We start from the raw sequence: 23,481 nt of genomic DNA on the forward strand, positions 1-23,481 counted from the left end.
CCAGAGGGCTGGCGTCTGGCTGCCACGGGTAAGGCAACGCTCTCCAACTGGAACACCGCGTGGTGGAGATCTCTGTCACGTACCTTGTGCCATCATTAGTGGAGAACCGGTCTCGAGCGTTCCCTTTTTGAGAAAGAATTAGCTCGATTTCTCTGAGAGAGAGGTGAGGGGAGAGTGAGGTGGTGTCTACCCCTCTCCCCCAGCCCCTGCCCGGGAGGGAAAGGAATGAGCAGGCTAGGGAAAAGTACAGCTTGCAAAAACAAACACAGCAACAGGCTTGGAGCAGCAGAAAGCCCAGCTGCACGCCTTCACTCTACCTTGCTCCTCCTCAGGCTGAACGGAGCCTTCTGCTCCTCCTCATCCCCCGCAGGAGCAGGGCACCCCGTGCGGCTGCCGCCCGGTTCGGAGCTTTCTGCCAGGTTGTTTGGGAGCCAGCGAAGCCGCCTGGAGGCTGGGGAACGCGGTGTTCCTGCCGAGCTTTGTGCCACTTGGCTGGAGGGGCAGCGAGCTGGCCGAGCCCGCAGCACCCCCTTCTGTCCAAGGCTCCCTCGTGCAGCCAGCTCCGGGCACCGAGATGTTTGTTGGGAGCTCCTCGCTCAGCAAGCTGGAAGAAATCAGGCTGAAAAAAAAGCAATCAGCGAGCATTTCCATGAGTCAGTCCCGTGGTTTTTTTAGGAGGACGGACAAGTGCTTCTCGGGAAGGCAGCCTGGCAAAGCCAGGATTGGTTTCGTGCCCCATCTGGGGGCTGCTGATGCCCAGAAGCTGCGACCACAACGCTCGCTCAGACAATGGGGCTGGATTTCCTCCTGGCCCTCCACACATGCTCGGACTCTCCTGCAGGCTTTCTGCAGTTTTTGTGGCTTCCTGCTGGGGAGCTTCTCATTTATTTTATTTTTTTTTCTGCAGCTTCCCCAGGCACATAATGACTGCCTATTTTGGGCCCTTATCAGGAGATGCTTCAGAGCTGATTAGCCTGGACTTCCTTCCTCCCATCATCAACCTACTCCAATATTGACGTTGGTTCGCACTAATTTGATAATATCAGAGAGCAGAGGAGCTCTAGGAGGCATTACGGAGCCTCGAAGTGCACAATTTGGAGTTGGCAGCAGCGCTGCTGATAAGGACGAGCTCTTTCTCCTAATGTCCCACTCTCCCCAAAAAGCAGCTGCACACAAAGCCCCAGAACAGAGCCTTGTAGGCTCTGAGCCAACCTTACTTCATTGTCAGGGGCCCTGGATAAACCGGACCCAAGCACTGTGATGCAACAGCTCCTCTGTTAAATAACCTCTTCCTAACCCCGTACCTGCATGGGATTTTCCATATAAAATTGGAAAGAATAAGTCAGTACCTCGAGGAGAGCCTGCAACTTTAGATAAAGAACCTTGAGGCTGCAATCTGCCTGTAACAGGAGACGCAGGCAGGTAAATTTGACAAGCACTGCATCACAAATACCCTGCAAAACGAGGACGAAATAAAAAGCAGAGGACCTCACAAGATGCTGTTTTGTTCCCTACGTGCCCACTGCTATGACACTCAGTGCCTCCCATTCCCAAACGCCACGGGCACGTTACTTCTTTACTACGTGATGGAAGGGCTCAGCAGCTTGAACACAACTTAAAGAGTTCCCTATCCCAGCAGCAGGCCGCACAGCTCAGGCTGCTTTAGCCAAATAATTGTGTCACGCTGCCCCTCAAAGGCTTCTTACCATGAACGTCTGCTGTGACACTGCTGCTGTATCGCTTCTTGGAATGGCAGAACTGCACCGGGTCGGCTCAAGACTCCTATTTCTGTCCTTCCCTTTCAGGAAAGAAGTTATCTCCCACCTTGAATTTATTAAATTTCATGATTATGATACACAAATTGAAGTTTTTTAAAACGGAAAGCTGATTAACAGATTTCTAGCACAGCCTGTGCATCAAAATTCATTTCTCTCTGTTCAGGTAATCATAATCTCTGAGTTAGTCAAAATTTGGTTTTCCTTCTTTATTTTTTGTGATCAGAAAAACAAGGAGGGGACTGGTTGTCCCAAGTAAGCCAGGGAACTTCTCTTTGGTCGATGCACCAAGCAACTCAGCTCTCTTGGGGAAACTTAAAGAGAACACACAGATCCCCAAATGGATAAAAGAATAAATCAAATGATAAAAACCCAGCCGCCACATCTGATAGCCCAGCTTATTGAGCAGCACGAGGGTTTAATCTGCAGGCTCTGTCCAAAGCAGCACGAAGTGACAGATTTAATCCAAGCCAGTTGCCCGCTCTCACTCTCTGATCTGGAGATTTATTTGACAACACGTGTAAATGTGGGGTTACTGCTTCACAGCCCCAAATCCCTCACGGCCCCACTAAGATACTTTTACTGATTGATCCACAATAAACACCCCCAAAACGATTCTCAAGAAGTTAAACCCTCTTTATCTTATTTAGAAAGCATCTGAGGAACCTGTCACTGCAGCAGCAAAGGGCTGCAATTGTATGCAAGATCTCCCACACCCTCATTAGCACCCTGCTAGCTCAAGGACCCTGAAGGAGCCCACCCTGGCCCCACCATGCAGATGTAATATTCGAAAAAGCACAGATCATTATCAGGAAATTATCAGATCCACAGGAAAAGAAAAGCCCACACTTCAGTATTTGTCCCCCTTCTCCACTCACAGAAGGCCAGGACTGAAAATGAGCAGATTTCTCTTTTCCGTTTACAGTTCATGTGAAAAACGTTTATTTGGGAAATACATCATGTATTGTTTCAAGCTACAAAAAAACTTGCTCCCACACAAAGGAAGGACTTTTTACCTCAGCATGCAACCCCAGTTACAAATAACTTCCTATCAGCCAGCAGGCCACGTTCCCCTGGCACTCAGGCACTCCGCAGCAGGGCGGCCACCTTCGTTGTAACAGAAAGTTCTAGTTGGAAACGCTCTGTAGGAGAGTGATGTTGTCTCCTTTTAACATGATCCGACCTGCAACACACAGTAAGGAAAGAGAGAATTAGGGAGAGCCCAAAATCTGTGAATAACCTCGTGTTTTCAGCAAGTATTTTATGTGGTTGAGCAGGGTTTTGCCCATTACACAGAGTCCCTCCCCTGCCGGCTGCCCCACACTCTCAAGTCACACCCCAGCCACTGTCCCCGTTCCAGCAGCACGCTGTCCCTGATGAAAACCCCAGCACTGGACACACATCGCTGCTTCTGCCCAGCAGAAGGTGGTAAATAAACACCACAGCCACCGTGGCTCCCTGCCTTGACTCAGAGATCACAGCAAGTGTGAGAACAGCCCAGGGCCACAGGCTTCAGGTGCAGCTGAACAGGCAGGGACAGATTCTCCTTTGTTCAGCAAAACCTCCAGCTCAAAAATCATCAAGGACAGGGATGCAGCCAGAAATTGCTCACTGAACTTCAACATCAAGGCTCGGCACACATTTGGCACCTCTCACCCGGGCAGGTTTCAGAGCGCGCGTCGCTCAGGTTGCACAGACACACGACCTACCCAGCTGTTTCCTTGATTTTGTCTTGGAGTGAATCTCCTCTGCATCGTCCAGCACCAAATTCATGTATTCATCAAAGCCCTAGGAGTCAGCAACAAGGGAATTAGTTCAGCAACACCACAAACCATCATCAGCTTTGCTGATCCTGGCCGGACAACGAAGACTACTTATTAGAGAAGTACAATTCTTTTTTAACTTGTGATAGCTTTTCTTGACCAAAAACCAGGATTGTGAATGAGGGAAAATGAAAGATATAACATGGGGACGTGTGGATACTCACGATGATGCAGCCTTCTATCCGCATGTTCACCTGCTCATAGAGCCACACCTGGATCCTCGACCTCTGCAGAACAAAGGAGGAGAGTAAGTCGGGCCACAAACACTGAGCAGTTTTGTTCTCTCATGTGTTCAGAAATACCTGCTAGCCACAGCTGCTACAGCTCCCAAACGCTCCCAGGAGCAACTCTCAGGGGCAGTTTCAACAAACAGTCTGACGTTTTAGCGTTATACCATCGGGTGACTACTACACGTTTGGTGAAGAACACGTTTCCAGTCACAAGGGAACACCCCTGCACGCCCGGCTACACGAGGGGGAAACGCCGGGCTCCTTGTGCCCACCAGCACGCCGCACAGCTCTCCATCCCCCACAAACCCCCCCCGGGACACGGCCAGGAGCCGAAAACTCACCGAGGGGAATCCCCAGCCCCTCCCCACTCCCCCCACACCCCCCAAATCCCCCTCCCCGCCCCCTTCCCGCGGTACTCACGTTCTGCAGGTAGCGGAAGATGAGGTTCTGGGGCGCTGCGTTAAGGGCTCAGCACGGGGACGACAGCTCCGGGCTCGGGACAAGGCCCCAAAACCCCACAACGAGGCCTCAGGGCCCCCGGGACAAGGCCTCAAGGCCCGGGCCGAGCCCCCAGGGCCCCAGATCCGAGCCCCCTGAGGTCCGAGCCGCCCCCCACCCACCTCCCCGCCCCCCCCCAGCCGCAGGAAGGATACGATGGGCTGCACCATCACCTTCTGCACCTTCTGGCCCTGCCCGCGGTACGCCATGGCTGCCGCCGCCTCGCCGCTCCCGCTCCGCCGCCGCCGCCGGAAGCCGCTGAGGGCGGGAGGGAGCGCGCGCAAGGGGCGCTGGGATGCTGGAGGACCGCGGAGGGGGGACGCTCTAGGAAGCCGGGAGGACCGCGTCTCTATGGTCGCAGGTTTATTGGAGGTGGGGGGGGGGGGCATTAAATAGGTTACAAATATAAAAAAAAAGGATAAAATATGTAAAATATGTACAGGAGCAATGGCGCACACGAAAGCCCAGCACCGCAGGCAGAAGAGGCGAAGGCTGATGGTAGAACAGGGCTTGGGGTGAAGGGAAAGCGAGGGCAGCTGGGCGCAGTCTCTGATTTTGGTTTTTCTCCCCCATTTCTGAGCCGGCAGAAGTCCCCGTGAAGTCCTTCGGCACGATGAAGGCCTGCGTGAGCTCCAGCAGCAGTTTCGTCAGCGGAGGTTTTCCCTGGTGGGGCCGGGGCGTCACAGCACACACACACACACACACACACACAGAGCCGCGTGGTTTTGTCCAAACATGAAGTATTTACAACAAATTCAACAAGCGTTTTTCCTCTGCCAGCAGCAAATGCCTGAGGGCCCCCACAGCTTCACAAATCATAGCAGGAAGAGCCTACCGTGCCGCGAAAAGGTCGGAAAATAATTCAAAATTGATCTGCTAGGGGAAAAAAAAATAAAAAATCGATGGCTGGTGGCAGGGTACACAATACACCCGAATCTCAGCTCTGTCCTCCGCAGGGTCAGTGCCCACGCCCAAGCGCGATGCTGATGGCACCTGAATATTTGCTGTAGCAGGCAGCAGAGCCAGCAGCTCAGGGGAGCAATTTTGAAAACCAAGAGGCACTTAAACAACCCTTCATCGACCCCGTGACTGCGGCAGAGTCCCGACTGCTCGCCCTGGATTCCTCACACCAACAAAAAGCACCAACCAAAGCCTGGGGGAACTTTGGTACAGCACAAGAGAAGGGAGTGGGGGTAGCGGAGCCGCATGGCAGAGCTGCTGCTTTTCACCATTTGATCATCCCTGATAATTGAAAGTAAGGCTGGGTGGGCTGACCCCCACCCCCACTCCTGGCAGCAAGTTTGGTCCACAACACACTGGAATAACGATTCTGTCCCCTCCCACCCCTACAGCTTCATCATCTGACACGAAAACAGTCAAAACAATGGCATACACGAGTAAAAGTCAAGAGTTGACATAGTAACTCCAGGATTTGGGTATCAACTGTCCGAGAAATCAGAACACCGAAGCTTCACAATGTGCCCAACATCGAGTTGTGCCAAGGGGGGAGGAAGGAAGAAGCTTTACGTTTAAGCCTTCAGAGCATCGCTCCATCAGAAGATCGATTCGCAGCCACCGTGGCGTGCCAATGGAGATCTTTCTGTGCCAAAAGAAGTGCTTTGTCCTCTTGATATCAAAAGGTAGCCACCTATAGTTACAGAACGGATGCACAACACCTTAACTCTGACCAGCAGGGAAATTTAGGACAACTGAGTGCAGATCCTGCCAATTTCTACCAGTTCAGACTGTGCTTTAAGTCTCATTGCAAAGCTTCAGTTAGAAAAAGGATCACCTCGGGGTATCCAACAAGAAGAACAGTTTTAATTTTTTTTTTTTTTTTTAAATATACCATAGGACTACGCAGTTCAACTGTCAATCATCTCAGAGAGTTCAAGGAGGAGGTCATCCTCGTCCTTCCCTGGGTCTAAGTCAATTTCTGCTTCCAGTCTGCCTCCTGAGATTTCCCAAAGTAACTTCTCAAAATCTTCATCTGCAGATAAGGGCGCGTTCCCCGTGGAACTCAGCCGGCGTGTCCGTGCCTCTTCTAGCTGGGAAGAAGCTGAGGTCGAGGTCTCGAGATTGGTCTCCATCTGCTCCTCCAATCTTGCCGGGCTTCCAAGACGCACTTCAGGTCTTGGGAGAGCAAGAAAGAACAATCAGGATATGCCATTTCTTAACGGGAAATCCCTTTTCTGCAAACCGGCTCTTAAAACCGTAGGCAAGCCCTCCTACGCTTCAATCTTACACAGGGATTGTTATCAATCAACCCAGGGCTACATTTAGAGCCCGATGCGTTACCAGGTACATTTTTCAGTCTGGGGGTTTATCTGTGAAGCCAGGGCACCTGGAGTTGAGGTGGCATTCTTGAGGACCAAAAGGCAGAGGACACTACTCCTCATCTATCACCTCACGAGGAAGTAGAACTTCACCTCCTCCTCGTTCAGGTATTCAGACAACACAAGAAGTCACTGGAAAGCTGTGCTGACTTGCAGCATTTAAAGAAAGCCTAATTAAGCAATCCTGCTAGCTGCTAGAAAGTGGTTTCAGGTGACTTATTCCTTTGATGGATTTTGGCTTTAATTATCTCAGAACCCTCATTTTTTCCCCACATGTGACAGAACTTATGTTTCCCTGAGGATATACACTGATTAAGAAAAAGAACAAGTTGGGGTTGTCACCTGTTTTGGGGATTTTCTTCAAGTCTGATGGCTGGGACGTGCTCCGGCATGTCTGAAACACCCTAGAAAGCAGCAAAACAGTATTTATGACACATGGGTAAAAGATTCCTTAATAGCTTTTTCCTCCACACTGCTTCTCCTCTGGCATTGCGGAGCCGTGGCCAAAATATAAAACCAAGGTGCTCCTGAAGAAAGTTCACATTCACCTGGAGGTTACTCATGATCTTGTGTCTTTTAAGAACATGGCATTAATGGACAAAATCCCCCACACCAGAGAAATCACAGCATCAGAGTACCGGTTAAAGAGTGCCATTCATCTCATAAATAAAGAAGGGTTCTACAAGCATCCTGTAGACAGCTACTGGATTTAAAAGGAAACAGAAGGCCTGCAGAACGTTTGAGTTTTCCACCTTTTCTACTAGAGGAGGGTAGAAAATTAACAAGGGTTCCATCTCTGCATTAGCCCCTGGCCTTACCATGGCTGCTTTTTTGGCTGGAGGTCCCATCGCATCAGCATCCAAGGCAGTCCGTAGTTCCACAGCTGCTATGGCAGAGGGATAACTCTCAGGTGCCTTACGTTTCAGTGCCTTCTTCTTGGGGAAAGTGACTTTCCCCCCCGAAGGCTTCGCAGATGTCATAACGTTGGCTAGAGTAAAAGGAAGAGAGAACTGATACAGTCTTGCTCTGCCTCAGGAAAAATCCAGGTTCTCTTCATCATTTCCACAGTCCTTCTACACAGTTAAATGCATTTGGCCAGCAGAATTACACCGCCATTGCCTGGATTCTCAGGAATGTTTTCCGCATAGTAAACTCTGTCTACCAACAATCCATACAAAGGAACAAAGAAACCGAATAGCTACAGTAAATAATAATCCAGGACAAGGGAAACCTCAGACACATAGCAATCCTAAGTGCCAGCTAGGTTCACAAATCTAGACAGCTTTTATAGTTAAAGTCCTGCTCCCTCTAGGAAAGGAAAAAGCAGCAGTTATAGTAGGACAAGAGTGTATGCAACTGTTGTACCAGCTTCCTCTCCCTTGCAGTGATGTCCCACAGTTAAGTTGTTCTACAAAGTCCAAATTTGTAGTTGTCATTTTCTAGTCTCCCGTTCCTTACCTAACATCTGGCTGGCAGGAAAAGAAACAAACTAAGAAAAGGAAAGTCCACACTTCGCTTCATAGCATTGCGTGGCAAAATGCACCCAGCCAGAGTTACAGCATGAGAATTGTCATCTTCTGTCTGTATTTCAGAAGACAACCTAAGGAACTTTTAACCTTCAACACTTACTTTTAGCTTCCTGGCCCTGAAATTGAGCTGCCACTTTCCCTGCTGGTTCAGTATTAAAGCCAGCAGTAGATTTGACAGCAGCTTCCTCCTTCTGAAGCTTCCCTTGTTGTTCTCTCTGTTGCCGCTTCTCCCACCGTCTCTCTTCAATGCTCTTCTCTGGACGTTTACGAGTTCCACTCTGCTGAGTGGGCTAGAAGGAAAGAAAAGTAGTGCATGAATAGGACAAAAAAAAATAACCCGTGGATATTTCGTTAAGAAAGTCTGATCAGCAATCCCTCCAAAATGGTCTTGATGTGGAACAGCATATTAATATCGTTCAGGTTACTGTTTTTTTTTTTTTTCCATAAAATTCTGCCTGTAACAAGAGCCATGCTTTACTATGGACAGAGTCTCACATATCTGCAATATCCACTATGGCAAGCTTCTTTAAACAGCTAGGGTGTTCTGCTGTACATCTATTTATCACATTCTTTTTAAGCAGCAGAAAGGCATACAAGTTCCCCTATACAGTATCCACTGACAGATTGATTTCCTTCAACACAGAACTCTGGCCTTCTGTATTAAATCCTTCGTGTCTGACAGATCAAGTCAGTAAGAACAAAAAGAATTCCCTCCACGTTAACTGTGTAGATTTCAGCTGGTGCTAACAGGGTTTCTTTGTTGCTGTGGTATAAACAGACTGATTCCAAGTTTGAGGATTACAGAGTTGTCTGGAAATGCTGCTGGCGATAGGATTTAGACTGCACTGCAGCTCCTACCAGGTGCTGAAGGGTAAGAACACACTCAAGAGGGTGGCACACGATGAGTAACAAAACTTGTCAGAATTATTAGAAATTGTACGAACGTATGTGTGTCTTCACAGAGGACTCACCTGTACATCAGGTACAGAGGAAAGTTTAGGAAAAGGCCGGTTCAATTCCACTGCCTTCTTTTCTTCTTTTTCAGGTGCTTTAAAAAAAGACCAAAAAAAAGTTTTGTCAACAGCAGAAATAAAGAAAGCTGGGTACTTGTTTCCTTTGTGCATTTATTTCCTTGTGTCCCATGAGAGAGAGAGAGAAAGGCTACAATGTGCAATCCATTCAGCATTTATCCATGAAGCAGATCCTGAACAAACTGAACTTGCTCAATATGGGAAGCACCTCACTGGGGCAGGCATTAAAGCATCTTATTACCTGTTAGTTTTGTGCTCCATAAAGATTTCTGTTCTGCTGGGGCAGGTCCGGGTTGTGCTGAGGGAGCTGGCACATTTCCTTCACTCTGCTGCATCCGCAGAGCTTTCTCACGCTTTATTTCTTCCAAGGTTTTAACGCGCACTTCTCCTGGCTTGACTTTTCCTGCCGGTTCCTTCGCCTGCCCTTTGCTGGGCCCGGACAGAGTGAGCTGCTTCTTGGACTCACCCTGAATTTTGCTCTTGGTATGGGATTCTCCTGCTTTTTTCTTCTCTTCTACCAAGCGATTATTCTTTTTTTCAGACAAGGCTTCAGAGAAAGTTTTGATGCGACCTGCACGAGCAGGTCTTGCCCCTGTGTTGGAATCTTCAGTTTTACCATGCCCTTCAGCCTCGCCTTTGGCTTGCGTTTCGTGTCTCTGAAGAGCTTTCTCACGACGGATTTCCTCCAGTGTTTTCACACGGATCTCTCCCATCAGCTTAGTATCCTTCCCTGTCATCATCAAGAAATGAGGAGAAGCACCAACATTTAAAGAGAGTCCAGCAATATTTTAAGTCTCCAAAACTTGTCAGAGCACTAAGGAAAACTAATCTTGAGTGTTCCCAATAATGCATCTTAGAACAATATCCTTAGAACAACATTCTCTTCCTCCTCTGAGCCACTTGTATTTTGAAGACCAGCCATATCCAGAGAGAACTGCTACACAGAAATGCTGCTTTACTTTATTACTTTTTCAGACTGCATTTCAAATTCCTGCTCCTGGCAGTGGTTCTATTCTAATGGTACGTAACGGTTCACAGAAGCAGCTAAAAACCTTGACGAGGCACAAGTAGAAAATAAACACACACCTAGAGACAGATTTCTGATAGTGGCTGTCAGAAGAGCTTCAGCACTCGAGCAAGAGGCATCAGTTCTTTGTTTTCGTTTAAATTAGTTTTTAGGGATGTATGAAAGCAGTCCAAGTTCATGGAAAGGAAGGAGGAGAAAGCATATTTAATATCTAGCTGTTACCTCTCTCAGTACTGGTCTGTTTAGGAGGTAATCCCAGCCTGTCCTTCAGAGACTTGGCAACTTGAACTGCAAAACAGAAAAAGAACGAATTAGGGAGGCTGCATAATGTCAACTTCAGGTTCACAGTTCAAAACAAGACAGGAAAGGTAACTTTGAATCCCAGTGATTACGACCTCAGCCAACATGCAAAAAGAAACATCACTGGAAAAGGACAAACAGAAAGACTAAATACAAAACCCAGGAATCCAATCCAGATGCCCGTTTAGTACCTGTATCGCTCTTGGGTGCTTTGTCATCATTTTCCGGAGCCTCTACCTTCTTCCCCAGCCTTTCAGCAAGGCTGCGCTTCACTGGAACGGTGCTTACATCATCTTCAAAGAAAACAAGGAATATTGTAAGAACATTTCTTTGCAGGAAGGTTTGAGAACGGTCAACAATAAGCTTCTATTTTTCAAGCATATTTTCATAGAATTGCCTTTCAGCTGCTAAATGATTTTTTTTTTTTCCATTTCTGCAGTCAACACAGATCTCCACTGCAATGTATTTTCCTTTCATACATCAAAAATACTCTTTAATGCAGTCATATATAGAAGGCAGCACCTATGTAACAGCTCATAAAAAGTTCTTACCCGTGGAGGCTTTCCGTTTTCCTTGTCTGTCAGCAAGATCTAGTCGAACCACAGGTTCCTCCCCTAAAACAAAAGGGAATTTTTTTTTCTATTTCACAGAAATCAGTAGCCAACAGAAATATTATCCTGTTAGCCCATGTCCAAAAAACCCCAGTCAGATACTGTTTTGACAGCTAAACCACATAAACTCATATTTTAACTATAATTAACATAGAAAAAAAATATTAATAGTCTCAGTGCTTGCTTCAAATTCCAGCTGAGATAGTAGAGAGTGAATCTGAGTCTGCTTGACAGCTATACTTTGTGCAGAACAAAGCTGCATAAGCAAGCAGGATATTATTAGGTACAAATGCTGAGAAATAGTCCTTTCTAAGGTGAATGTCTACGAGTAAAAGTACTTCCACACTTTTTTCCCTTTAAAAGGCATTTGCACAGCTCTAAACAATTTATACACAAACTCCTGTCATACTGTGTCCACTGTCAGCCTCTTTAATGCTTCAGAAATTGCTTCTTATATAGCACTGTCTTCTACAGCTCTTTCTTCTCGTTACTCTTCTGTTTTTCAGTTACCCCCGTTTGCATACCGACACTTTTTTTTTTCTCCTGCCACTGCACTTAACCTGAGCACCAAATCTTTCCAGTACAACCAGGGACTTGAAGCATAAAAGCACATTTTGAACAGAAGGCAGCACCAGAAGGCTAACACGGGTGAATTGTTTTAATTATTGCTTAACCCTCCAGTTTAGGAGTAATGAAATCAAAACAAAAGCATTCATTATTACCTTTCTTGGAAGACAGTGTCACAGTTCTCACCACTGTCCGGACATTTTCCTTTTCTGGAGCAGGAAAAATCATAGAATCAACGGGAGGAAGAGAAGATCTTGAAGAACCTTCTGTTCAGAGCAACCAAAACATAAGGAAGTTTACCCAACATAAAAAACTATCACAAAGAACAAAAAACTTTAAATTATTTATTACTGTCAAAAATACAGCAAGCAGAGCATGTAAATAAGTGAGGTGACTAATTTGCCTCTGGTTGCCCTTTGAACTCCCATTTAGAATACCAGCTGGCTGAGAATCAGGTTGCTTGATGCCCCCAGATAAAAATGGAAGTCTGTCCCTCAAGCAGCTCCCAGTCACCATCACCTGCCGTGAACAGGATAAGAAAGTAGGGAATATTAACTCACCACCGTGTCTCTTATTTTTTTCCTTCATCTTCTGTGATTTGATTTCCTCAAGTGTTTTTATTCCAAAATTCAGATTGCCCTCTGAAAACAGGAAACAGTTAATGAGACAGGCTTAGAGGCACTCACTGAGGACCACAGGTCCTCAGGCTTCTTAGCGCTCAGGAACTTTCTGAAGTATTTAGAATAAAGCCTGTCAACACTCCTCACAAGTGAAAGAGCCCTAGAACCAATGGCATTTTGCCCCTCCTTTCATCCTTCAGGGTTAAAAATGTAGTTTTAATTTTAATCCATTTACACGATATTAGATCCCTCTATCGTTAGATATGGTTTATCAACAGTGGTTGCAAGGCTGCACGTGCAGCCATTTAAACTCCATGCCGTGGCCCTGTTTTGTTCTCCAAAAGTAACGAAAAGGAGTTCACCTTTCTGACCCAATGGGCACATGATGGTATTAATGGCAGAAATGAGATCATGGAAATAACCGAGTCCATTCAGCACCCCTACATTTTGTTGTGTTTTTACACCACACTGCTTTTGAGTTAACTGTCAAGTTCTTCTGATTTATCCTACTAAGGTGCTGGAATACCTTGTTTAGTAGTAGGAGAACTGCCTTTCCGAGTGGAAATCACCCGTAATCCATTTTTGCCTTCCGCAGCTGGTTGCTGGACGGGAGTTTTAGTTTCTTCTCCTTCCTCAGAAAGTTGGTCTGAAAGGGAAAAATCTATTCAGTTATGCATAGACCAGATTGTTCATGATTACGTAGCTCATGCAGTGACACTTCAGCCCATGGTTCATATAAAAAAAACTTTGTTGCTGTTTTTTTTTTTTTTTTTTTTTTTAAACAGCTACACTGACCTGATGAACTCCTAAGAAGAATACACTAGGACAAAACACCTAGGACTCTAGATTCTCTCTGCAGCTTTAACTACTACACAACACATTGCTCTTCAGACAGAAAAAAGAAATTTCCTTCCTAGTTTCACATAGAACTTTACACAACAGACCAGCTAAAGCCAGGAGTGGTTCTAAGCTTTCCTCCAACGTTTCAAGTTCTGTCCACTGACTGCCAGACAAAGCCACCAGTGACCTGACCAGACTGCCTGCCCTATCGCTAGTCAGACCTCAGGTCATCTGTGATTTATACGTTCATTTACAGCACAGATTCCTTCAAGAACCAAAGATTTAACACATTCATTTACAGCACAAATTCCTTCAAGTACCAAAGATTTACACAATCATTTACAGCACAAATTCCTTCCAAGAACCAAAACATGCTCACCATCATCATCTTCATCATCATCTGCAGCATTGATTACAACTGGAGGGTGTGTAGGGCTTGGGACATTTTCAGAGTTTTCCACTTTCATCACCCCCCTTAGCTGTGGAGAGGGATTTGACTGGACAGAAAGTTTGTTTTGCTGCAGTGACATCTGAGCCACTTTCAAATCATCGTCCGCGGACTCAGGCGGACTTGGCAGTGTAGCTAGAGGAAGAGGAGGATCATCGGTAATATGGCAGTTTAAAACTTTGACCACAATGCAAAGAGATGGTAGGAAAGGCAGATAACCCGCACAGACAACGAATTCAGCATCTCCTTTTGCCCATCCCATCACTGTTTACACCGTGAACAATGACTTCCCATCGAACAACAACACATCTCCCTACCACCCAGCAAAAGACGAAACAACAGGAAGCAAACTGCAAGGCAAACATCACACAAAGCAAAGAGAAGCTGAGCACGGAAGCAGAAAACAAACACCAGCAGTACACTCGGTTTAACTGACCACCTATGACTGCAGACCTTTTCCTGCACTCACAAATGAACAGTTACCTGATGCCCCCTACAGGATTGGCACCCACTAAGTAATACTCAACATTAAGTCTTCAGTGCTTAAAGAAAAAGGACCTAAACTCACTCTTGCTTGGTGGTAAGAATTGTCCTTCGATGTAACGTCCCTTTGCATGATGAAAAGCACAGTTGGCTTTCTGACAGCCTCCCGGCTGGTTCTCCCAGTAGCAAGGAATCTCACTGCGCTTTTTCTGAAGACAGAAAGAAAGAAAAGCTCGTGATAACATGCACCTGAGGCTTGCAAAGAGATGCACAGCTCCAGATCATGACAGCTGTCACAACACAGTGCTGAAACATCATTCCAAAGGTCTGTTTCTCAGTTAAGTGTAGTATTTCTGGGCATATTCACAAAGTTTGCATAAGCTGGAACCACTATGCACATTTAGATTTGTCATCATTCAGTTCGAGAAGACAGGCACTCTCAGACATCAGTTGAGGGTGGGTTAAACTAATACACCTAGGATTATACTAGGATTATTCAGAGGGAAAAAGAACATCTGAAATTGCCTAGGTTAACTCTATCTAGAACTGCTTCTCGGAGACTTAGTTCTTCTGCACCTTTAACTTTTCCCACTTCCTACCCCAGGCAGCTAGAACAGCGTTATCTGAAGGACTGTGGGTCAGAAGAGACCTGAGAGTTCATTATCAAGCCTGCTCCCATGAGGATAGAACAGCCTGTTTATTACCCCCCTGCTCCAGCAGGTTTTAGCAGTCTATTTAACAGCTATTCTGCATCTGTTGAGAAAACTGTCAGCATCTAATAAAAAAAAAAAAAAATCTTGCTAAGACATACATAAGGCATTGATTTTATTTCCCTCTGCTTCCTCCCACCCCCTCTCTTGGTAACAGAAACCAGTATGATTTTGAAGCAAACGAATCTATCCTGCAAAAGCACAATCAGTACACCTACGGCACTGAAAAATGCTTTTGTTGATTGATTTTGAGAACACATCGTTAGGCACTCACGTCAATTTCCATGTGTCTGAATCGGCAGACATTCCTGAAACAACGACCCTCCTGCCACAGCTTGCAGACTGTCTCATTGCCCAGAGCAGCTTCGCAGTGGCGGTAGGCACATTTGTCTCCCTGGAACCAAAAGGAAACCAACAAGGAAAATATAGTACAGCCTCAAAAATGGCCATGCTGCTGCCTAATGTTGCTACATCTGAATTCAGAATCTATCTGGTTCTCAAGTTAACCACAGACCAGTGTGCTTCCTCCTCCTAATCTACTCCTTCCTGAAAAAAATGGGAAAAAAAAGCAAAGCAAAGGAAAGCCAGCCATACCTTGGTACAGGTAGAATAGAAATAGAAGTAGCAATCATCTCCTTGTTTAGACATGCCGACGAGTTCTGCTAACAAGCTCGGGTTCTCTCCACAGGGACTTCCTCTGCTCTTGGAGAGAGCTGTCTTCACCCTTGCTTGGGCTGAAAGTCTTCTACTGGCTTGTGATCAGTGAAATCTTCTTTTTAAAAGTAACCCTAAAGAAAGTAACAAGTGAAAAATAATGAGGAACAAACAGTTTTCCAGCTTTCTTCAGTTAATCAAATTAGTCTCTCAAGGAGAGCAAAGCCTTGAAATCAGCTGTTACATGAACTAACTAAATATTAAAGTTCTGTAAAGCTGCCAGGAGCTTTGTCAGCAAGCATTCTCTTCCACATCCTCAATAATATGACTTGGAGCACATCTGGAAGCCCAAAAGCGGAGTCACTTCTTAAAAAACCACCTGATGATACATGCAAGTCAATAATCAACTCTGGCTACAAATAACTTCTCTAGAACACAGTTAGGACACATTAAACAGCACGTTCTAGGCACTGTGGGTCTTCGATTTCACCTACCTGGACAACCTCAGCAAAGTTGTCGATCTTCAAAGACTTCCAGTTAACTTCTCCTGTAGGCCGAACCAAGACTGAATCCGTGAATTAATAATAAAGGGGTAGGAAGAATTTTCCTCCTCACTTTGCCAAGGGAACCTCTCATCCACAATTCAAACATAGGATGCGCTTTTAAACAGCTTATAACTAATGGAGGAAGCAAGTCCATTTGAATGCTCTCTCAGACTGGAGACAGCCAGGGTTAGTTAGCTCTTCAAAAAAATAAAAACCAAAAAAACAAAACAAAACAAAAACAAAAAACCCAGCGCATTTAGAGATGAACTCGTGATTCAAAGTGGCTGCAAAAATGAGGCTCCATCTTCCACAGCCGGACAATTTAACTTTTTTTTTTTTTTTTTTTAATTTAAAATTCAGTATGTTCCAATCTCTGGTCTTCAAGATTTCTTCACCTATTAAGAAAACACAAAAACCTTTCCCCGTCTTTATTACCTGTACAGCAAAAAACATACCAGTGCATATAAATCCACAGATGTGCATATGCATACACACATCTGTGTTTATACACACACGAGGAGGGAGTGAGAGAAAGTTAGCGAGAGCGACAGTGAAAATCAGAATTTTTGCCTTTTCGACACAGAGAGCGCGTAAAAATTCTCTCATTTTGAGGGAACTAGAAAAAAATGGAGGCTCTACAAAAGATTTTGATGAGTATGCCTTCGAGGCCGATGCTTTGTAACATGAGTGATCTGGGGGCCAGCACACAAATATGCATACGTATGTACATGCATACAGGATAAACATATCTATACACACAAGCGTGCACAGTATATGTTGTATGATCTCCATATCGAGAACAACTTGTAGCCCTGATCAGACACGTAGAGTTGCAATCAATTAACAGCAGGAAGACAGCAGATCAAGGGTATAGCAAGCTTTGAGAGGCAGGGGAATGCTCACTTTGCCAGTGGCATGGCTGCATGATACCAAGGATTTTGAATTAGTTGGATTTTTTGGAAGCAATTTGGTTTTTCTTTCTGCGCTGTAGCAAATACCACAGGTTTGCCATCACGTGCTGTTCCCTAATCCATATATCCATCATCATCCATTGCTGCAGGATCATGAAAGGTTAGAGAAGAAGACTTAGGTCCAATTTAACAGCCAATGATTTTTCGATGAGCAGAGCTGCAACAGATTTTATTTAGCCACAAGCATTTTTTTTTCTTTTTTCTGATATGAAGTCAGAAATTTTGATATTTTTTTTTTTAAAAGACACTAAATGTCACAAAACCTGCAACCAGACCAGATAAAGTTCAAATTAGAGTGATTCTGAATCCTTTCATTAAAACGCTGCACATTTCTGTGCAAATTATTTCTGACTCTTCTGGACAAAAGTGGATGAAATAGTTCTTACAAATTAATAATAAAAGGTTGGAACCTTTTACTCACACAAACACTAGTGAATTTTCCAGGAAATATTTTTTTGGCAGGGAATTTTCCCAAATCTAAAATAAAGAGAGGAAAAGTTGGGTTCTCATATTAGTTACTGCTTTTGACTGCTGGACAAAGGGAATAAAAACAGTAGTTAAGTGCAAGGTTTCCTTCTCTTCTTTAGTACGGATAGGAATCGTCACTTCGGACCTTTAGCACCTTCAGAAACACACCCAGTGCCATGCAGGTTCCTCTGCATCTACTTCTAACAATTACTGGTGCTCCTTAGCATGGAAGTTTGACTCAAAACACTCTCCAGATTTAGCTCTTTTGACTGCCCAGGGAGCTCATCATTTTGCTTGTTGCCTTCCATTTTCCTGAACAGACCAGGAACGCTGTTCAGAATCTGAATGGATCTGGTCTAAGGAATGGGAAGAAAGCAAAACCAAGGATACCTCGCAGCCCTAAATTCCAAACAAGCAGTCTCATTTTAAAAAGGACCTCAAAAGCTTTTTTTTTTTTTTTTTAAACTGACATCTGCTAACACGGCAATCCAGGCACTAAACCAACTGAAGTTGCCCCTGAAAGCCTGAATAAAAATGAGTAACTCTGGTGCACTCAGCAGGTCTGTAATAGAAGTTGGTAAGATTTTTAGATTTCTTTTTTTTTTGTCCAGGGTGCTGGTAAAATTTTTGCATTAAGAGATTTTGAACCTTTTGTACCAAAGAATTAGAGATGCGCTACAGTGCCAGTAGCTGGGGGTCTGGAAATGCACACCAACAAGTGTCATAAGCTTTGCCTTTGCTGAAGGAAGATGAATAGTACAAAGAAAATCTGTCTAGTTTGTTTTAAAGGCTTGTCTTTCTCAGTATGGAACAAACTGACCTCCCTGGTCTAACTCTGCAGTTACCTATTCTGCCTTTGTCCTGGAGAGAAGAGCAAGAAAGGAACAAATCTATTTTTGCACTCCAAAAACGCATTAGAGGAGGATTATCACACCTACCTAAGGGTACTTCCTTGTTTGTTTATAAAGCACCAAGTATTTCTCTTGGACAGTCTCTGTTGCTGGCCTGTTTTGTGCCTTCCATTTATAATAAAGATATTAAGATGCTTACCCCTTGTTTTTTTTTTTTTTTAAAAGAACAGTGGAAGTGGAGAGTCGGATGACAAGCAAGAACAAACACCAGAAACTTCTTGTTCTGCCCCTGCTTTTTAATCAGCCAGCATCACCCCGGCTGCAAAACAGCCTCTGCTGATTTACCTGCTTGTTAAAGCACCCCACAGGCTGCCAGTGCGGTGTGCTAGGTGTCAAGTTCTATTTAACAGTGCACAGGGAACCATTCATCTTCCCACAGTCGAAGCACAGAACAGCCTCTTGCTAACAGAACTCATCCCTGCTGCTGCAAGAAACCTCATGGCCTGCAGGAAAACCTCAAGCTAAGAGTTCCAAAGCAAAAGCAGAAAACGCATGATTTGTACTCTTTATATTGGAGTGAATTCTAGCTGCTAAACGCTGCCTACATCTGAGGGCACGTTCTGAGGCTGGGGGGAAGGACACTCAACACCCACTGACAGCAGGAGTGCAAAGATGCCAGCCAAGAAGGCAAAGGTTAGAGCTGAACGCTGCCTCAGCTTCCTCCAGCAGCCAGCTGGGGGTCACCTTTCACCACGCTCTCGGAGACTGAGCCCCGAGCTACCGCAGCTGCCAGGTACAGCTGCTCCTTGCTGGCCCAAGCAACTCTATTTGAAGGCGTGCCACTTCAGGGACCTGTTTTATGACAGCCTCAAGATCAAATTAATCTGTTCCTGAAGGTGCTTATCGTCCTGGTGTTTCTGCAGCTGTCAAAGAACAATCCTGAACAGAGGCACTCGTCTGATCAGACAGTGCTTCGGCACAGATTTGTCTTTAGCTTGACACATCAAGGTGAAGAGGAATCGATTCTTGCAAGCACCCTCTCAAGCAGGGATCTAATAAGCTGACCAGAACGACAGATCTGTTGTGCAGATCTGAGCACGTCACTCTGCAGGGAATCACTTTCAAGCCTAAGATGTTTCACCCATCTCCCAGCCCCAGAGCGACACAAGTAAAGCTCTTAAGCCATTGCTAACCTGTTCTCAGTGCTCACGAGTCCCAAATCACTACTTTTACAATATACAAACCATGGCAGCTGGCACCTAGTTGGCACACGGTGACACTGCACACGTTGGCAGTGTCGTCAGGAGCTGGAAAGTCAGGGGTGAGGGGGTTAAGGGAAAACCATACATCAGTTTAGCAACTTGGCTCCCGTAGGATACTTCCTACGGCAGGAGTTTTAGCAAAGCCACTCAGAGGGACCTGCTGGCTAATTAAAATGGGACTTCTGCTGGAGCAGTCAGAAGGCAGCAGGGTATCAGGAGGTATCCAGTGGGCATCACTGTCAGTCTGCGGCAGTTTGGGGTCCAGCTATCAGTGGTTATGTGTGGTTTTCTCCGCTTCACTTTCTCCAAAGCTGTGAAAAAATATTTCTTTTACAGTACTGTACAGTCACACGTTACGGATGGAGCCAGCTGCATCAACTTCCAGTACGACGGTGTTGGAAAAAGGTGCCTTCGGTGGTCAGGAGCACAACAGCTCTGGTGATGTGTTATTTAAGTGTGTTCTTACATCTGAGTTTCCTCATAGCAGTATGTAGCTGAGGGGGTCCAAGTTTCCCAGGTAAGATTTATGTTTTTCCTCCTACCAAGCACCAGCTCAGTATACAAAGCTCTGTTAATAACACCCAAGCATGTAGATGTTAAACTGAAATGGCTTTTAAACCTATTTGTTGTTACGAAAATAGCTTAATATACCATCTTCACAGGGTAAAAATTCACATGGAAGTACAGAAAAACCCAGAAGCGCTTCCTGAGCTTCAGTTTACCAACAGCACCATCGGATTTAGATCCTGGCCTGGCAGCCAGGATGCAGGGTCTGTAAGCATTGCTGCCATGTGGAAGTGCCAAGGCAGGTTTCTGGCCTGCCCTGACTAAAATACCTTTTTTTTTTTTTTTTTTTTTTTTTAATACAAACAGCTTGCCAGGTACGCTGTAATGCCAATGTGCCAGGTCAATAGAGGATGTCAAACAACAGAGGCGTTTATCCTAATTTCTGGCATGAAAACACTTTTAACAGCATTCTCTTCACGAAGAAACCCCTCTCTATCTTCTCCAATGCTCCAGGATCTGCTGCAGCTGCAGCAGCCGCGCTGGTACAACCCACATCTTTGCCAAATCTTTTCAATAATTGTGCTTTACCTCGGCAATGTTGAGGTCACTCCTCTTCCTCCTCCAGCTGAGGAAGCAGCTCGCTGGCTCTGCCACACCGCAGGTGCGCAAGCGAAAGCTGGGAACACAGGAGTCAAACTCTCAGTGCTCACGAAGCCACCAGGGCAGAGGGCTGACACAGAGGCACCCCGCATCCGCTCTCCCTCCCCGCTGCGAGGCTCTCGGCAGCCCTGACCCGAAGCGCACACAATGCTTCGCATGGTGATGTCACCGCTGATTCTGAGTCCCCAGGTGAGGATCTGCCTCACCACTCTCAACGTTGGTGTTGGGTTTTGGTTTTTGTTTTTTTTTTTTTTTTCTTTTAAACATTCACAGCTTATGGGAAACCATCAGGTAAACCACAGATGGCTAGGGAAGAAGTCCCACACGAGGGAAGTCCGTGCTTTTCTTCCAGGCAGTGGCACGTGCTTTAACACGCCGCGTTCGACAAAGCAGCTCTCCCTGTTTTGCTCAGTGGCAACAGGCACGACTGCAACGCACACAGGTGTAGGCAGCACCTGCAGGTCCCAAACCCTTAACCGGTTTGTAGAGAGCACCAATTTTTTATGTAGTGGTTTTCCCTTAATCCATAACCCCTTCTTTCCTTTATTTATAGCGGGTGGCTCTCCTCCATTTTCCTCCTCAGTGTCTGAGCAGACACTGGGAATCGTTTCCGGAGGAAGGGCACTGCTGAAGCTCCTACATCTACTCTCCGAGAAAAGAGAGTATGTTAAAGAATACATATTTCCTTTCTTTTTCCTTTTTTAAATACAATTTCTGAAATCAACGCTGCGGCCTGGCAGCAAATACCTACGGGACTAAAGAGGATTCCTCATCCTCACTGTAACGTTGTAGTTAGCCTCCCAACGAACCCATCTCCCCAGGAAGCGGCCATTTGAGATGGGAAGGGGCAGAGCAAGAGGAAGCTCTCCTTAGCCTAGCTCTTCCCCCAACACCACCTCGCCACCCAGCACCAAATTCAATTCACCTGCTCCGCCCGATCAGTCGAACGGGCGTCCGACGCTGGCACACGCCACAGCGGTGGTTCTGACGTGCCTTAAATCACCTATCCGCAGAATATCTCGGGTCCGTACGCTCAAATAACGCAGTATTTGAGAAATAACACCCAGAGCTCACACTCTGAGTGCAGCCCAACAGCACCGAAGCACCGGGAGGCTAAACATTCCCAACCTGGCAACAAGGCTGACCCAAGCAACAGCACGGAACCCTTCTGCACCTTCAGCGTGGACATCAGCGTAAGGAAACACAGACCTCCTCGATCCAAATTTTAAGTGAGAAACACAAAAGATCACCCAACCGGGTTGTTTTCAGCAAGCTAAAGGAGAAATTAAGGCGACAACCGGGTGCATCCAGAGTTAGTCAGATCCTGAAGGCAGTTCCTTGGGGGAACGGAGGAGCAAGGCGCCAGATGAGGGCTGCCTTACAGCGCACCCCTTAGAGGCACTGCTATGGAAGGAAGGCAGAAGGTTGGAACTCGAAATAACTCGCAAGGCGCCCGTTAAGGGGGAAATTTTTCATTTTTTTCCTCAGCAGAACCTCCCCTCCCCCCCCCCCCCCCCCCCCCATGAAGGCAGCCCGGGGACTCTTTGCTTCCTCAGGGAGAGGGCAGGGATGGGGCAGGGTGGTGGGCCAGATGGCCAGAGGGTCGGATGGACGGACAGACAGCCGGATGGACGGACAGACAGCTGGACAGAGGGCCCAGCAAGGCCTGAGGAAGGGCTCAGGAGCGGGAGGGAAGGGCAGGCCGAGGGGAAGGGCGGCCCGGGGCCTGACAGGGGACCTTGGGCCTAACCCCGGGCAGCAGCTCCGCGTCTCACAGGGCCCGGAAAGGGCTGATACAGGGGGGGGGAACACCCCAGCCCTCCCCCCAGCCCACCCCCAGCCTCCAGGCCCTGCGGCCTGCACCCCCCCCCCCCCTCCCCTCAGGGCACCCCGACCCGCAGGGCCCGGGACGCGGCCTGCTCCCCCTCAGGGCAGCGGAGGGGAGCCGGGCCGGGCAGGAGGCCTTTCCCCCGCCCCCCGCTGGTCTATGAAGGGCTCTAGTTACCGGCGAGCAGGGATTTTTACCGAACCCCAAGGGCCCAGGGCCGCCGCCGCCGTCCCACCTCGTCCCCGCGGCTCGGGCCGTCGCTTTCCTGCCTGCCAGCCTCAAAGATGGCGCCCAACATACGGGCACCCCCCCCGCGCTCCCGCGGCCAAGATGGCGGCCGGCTCGGCTTCACCCCCCTACTTCCGCCCGGCCTAGCAGGAGGTGACGAGCGGGGAGCAAAGCGGCGCGGGCGGGCCCCAAATAAATTGGCGGGCGGGCGGGCGGCTTTTTTTTATTATTTATTTATTTATTATTATTTTTTGATTATTTTTTTTTCTCCTGGGGCTGTACCGCTCAGGGCCAGCAGAGCAGTGCTTCCCCTTCCCTTCTGTGTCTGTGCCAAGATCGTGCCTCATCTCTCGAGTCCTGCCCGTGATGGTGCCTGGCCTCAGCCCCTTGAGGCGGCCATTCCTCCACCACCGCAGCTCTCTTGGCAAGCTGCGAGTCATTTTATGTCTTGTCACGGCTTTCCAGAGCCAGGCACACAGGTTCTGGAGAAGGCTGGGGCAGGACAAGCCTGCTTTAAGCCCCAAACCTGCCTCCTTTACTGTCTCCTCTCAGGCCAGGCCTACCCTCCGGGCCCAGCAGCACTCATCCTGCCTGCCCCAGGACCCGCAGGTTGCGCCCTGTGGTAGCAGCAAAGAGCCCCCCAAATGTCTGTCCTGGGGTACACAGGGGTGAGGCAGCC

The 23,481-nt window shown here is 47.0% G+C and overlaps 3 protein-coding genes across 12 annotated transcripts in view; all 3 read right to left on the reverse strand.

Annotated features, from left to right (window-relative positions):
- The window catches only part of SOX13 (SRY-box transcription factor 13), a 36,593-nt gene extending 36,131 nt beyond the window's left edge, over positions 1 to 462 (reverse strand). The window contains exon 1 of the mRNA XM_068660286.1: positions 318 to 462. The gene's annotated coding sequence lies outside the window, so the exon portion shown is untranslated. The remainder of the gene's footprint in view (positions 1 to 317) is intronic.
- A 2,218-nt stretch (positions 463 to 2,680) lies between these two features.
- Positions 2,681 to 4,637, reverse strand: SNRPE (small nuclear ribonucleoprotein polypeptide E). Its single transcript, XM_068660362.1, has 5 exons — positions 4,482 to 4,637; positions 4,249 to 4,275; positions 3,763 to 3,825; positions 3,485 to 3,563; positions 2,681 to 2,958 (listed from the first exon to the last, which is right to left on the reverse strand). Exons 1-5 carry the CDS (start codon positions 4,533 to 4,535, stop codon positions 2,903 to 2,905), a joined length of 279 nt encoding a protein of 92 aa, XP_068516463.1. The 5' UTR covers positions 4,536 to 4,637; the 3' UTR covers positions 2,681 to 2,902.
- Positions 4,638 to 4,672: 35 nt separating this feature from the next.
- ZC3H11A (zinc finger CCCH-type containing 11A) lies at positions 4,673 to 22,888 on the reverse strand. 10 transcript variants are annotated; one of them, XM_068660271.1, is made up of 19 exons: positions 22,752 to 22,888; positions 17,420 to 17,475; positions 15,977 to 16,029; positions 15,423 to 15,616; positions 15,103 to 15,222; positions 14,204 to 14,327; positions 13,567 to 13,770; positions 12,874 to 12,993; positions 12,288 to 12,368; positions 11,883 to 11,993; positions 11,101 to 11,163; positions 10,741 to 10,842; positions 10,472 to 10,537; positions 9,464 to 9,952; positions 9,163 to 9,239; positions 8,292 to 8,481; positions 7,481 to 7,650; positions 7,005 to 7,066; positions 4,673 to 6,459 (listed from the first exon to the last, which is right to left on the reverse strand). In XM_068660271.1, exons 4-19 carry the CDS (start codon positions 15,474 to 15,476, stop codon positions 6,192 to 6,194), a joined length of 2,301 nt encoding a protein of 766 aa, XP_068516372.1. In that variant the 5' UTR covers positions 15,477 to 15,616; positions 15,977 to 16,029; positions 17,420 to 17,475; positions 22,752 to 22,888; the 3' UTR covers positions 4,673 to 6,191. The 10 variants fall into 10 exon arrangements, with proteins under 10 accessions (XP_068516372.1, XP_068516370.1, XP_068516373.1 ...); XM_068660269.1 differs by having other exon boundaries at positions 15,977 to 16,422; XM_068660272.1 differs by having other exon boundaries at positions 22,810 to 22,864.
- Between the last annotated feature and the right edge of the window lie 593 nt (positions 22,889 to 23,481).

The sequence above is a fragment of the Anas acuta genome, chromosome 24, assembly GCF_963932015.1.
Source record: "Anas acuta chromosome 24, bAnaAcu1.1, whole genome shotgun sequence".
Classification (NCBI taxonomy): domain Eukaryota; kingdom Metazoa; phylum Chordata; class Aves; order Anseriformes; family Anatidae; genus Anas; species Anas acuta.

What these genes read in the sequence shown, in the direction of transcription:
- SNRPE (XM_068660362.1), bottom strand. Translation starts at nt 4,535, where the DNA reads ATGGCGTACCGCGGGCAGGGCCAGAAGGTGCAGAAGGTGATGGTGCAG. An exon ending in GGATAGAAGGCTGCATCATC is followed by an intron (nt 3,564 to 3,762) that starts GTGAGTATCCAC and finishes GCTGACTCCTAG; the next exon opens with GGCTTTGATGAATACATGAA. An exon ending in AAAATCAAGGAAACAGCTGG is followed by an intron (nt 2,959 to 3,484) that starts GTAGGTCGTGTG and finishes TGTGTGTTGCAG; the next exon opens with GTCGGATCATGTTAAAAGGA.
- ZC3H11A (XM_068660275.1), bottom strand. Translation starts at nt 15,476, where the DNA reads ATGTCTAAACAAGGAGATGATTGCTACTTCTATTTCTATTCTACCTGT. An exon ending in AAAAAATAAGAGACACGGTG is followed by an intron (nt 11,994 to 12,287) that starts GTGAGTTAATAT and finishes TGCTCTGAACAG; the next exon opens with AAGGTTCTTCAAGATCTTCT. An exon ending in AAAACGGAAAGCCTCCACGG is followed by an intron (nt 10,843 to 11,100) that starts GTAAGAACTTTT and finishes TTTTCTTTGAAG; the next exon opens with ATGATGTAAGCACCGTTCCA.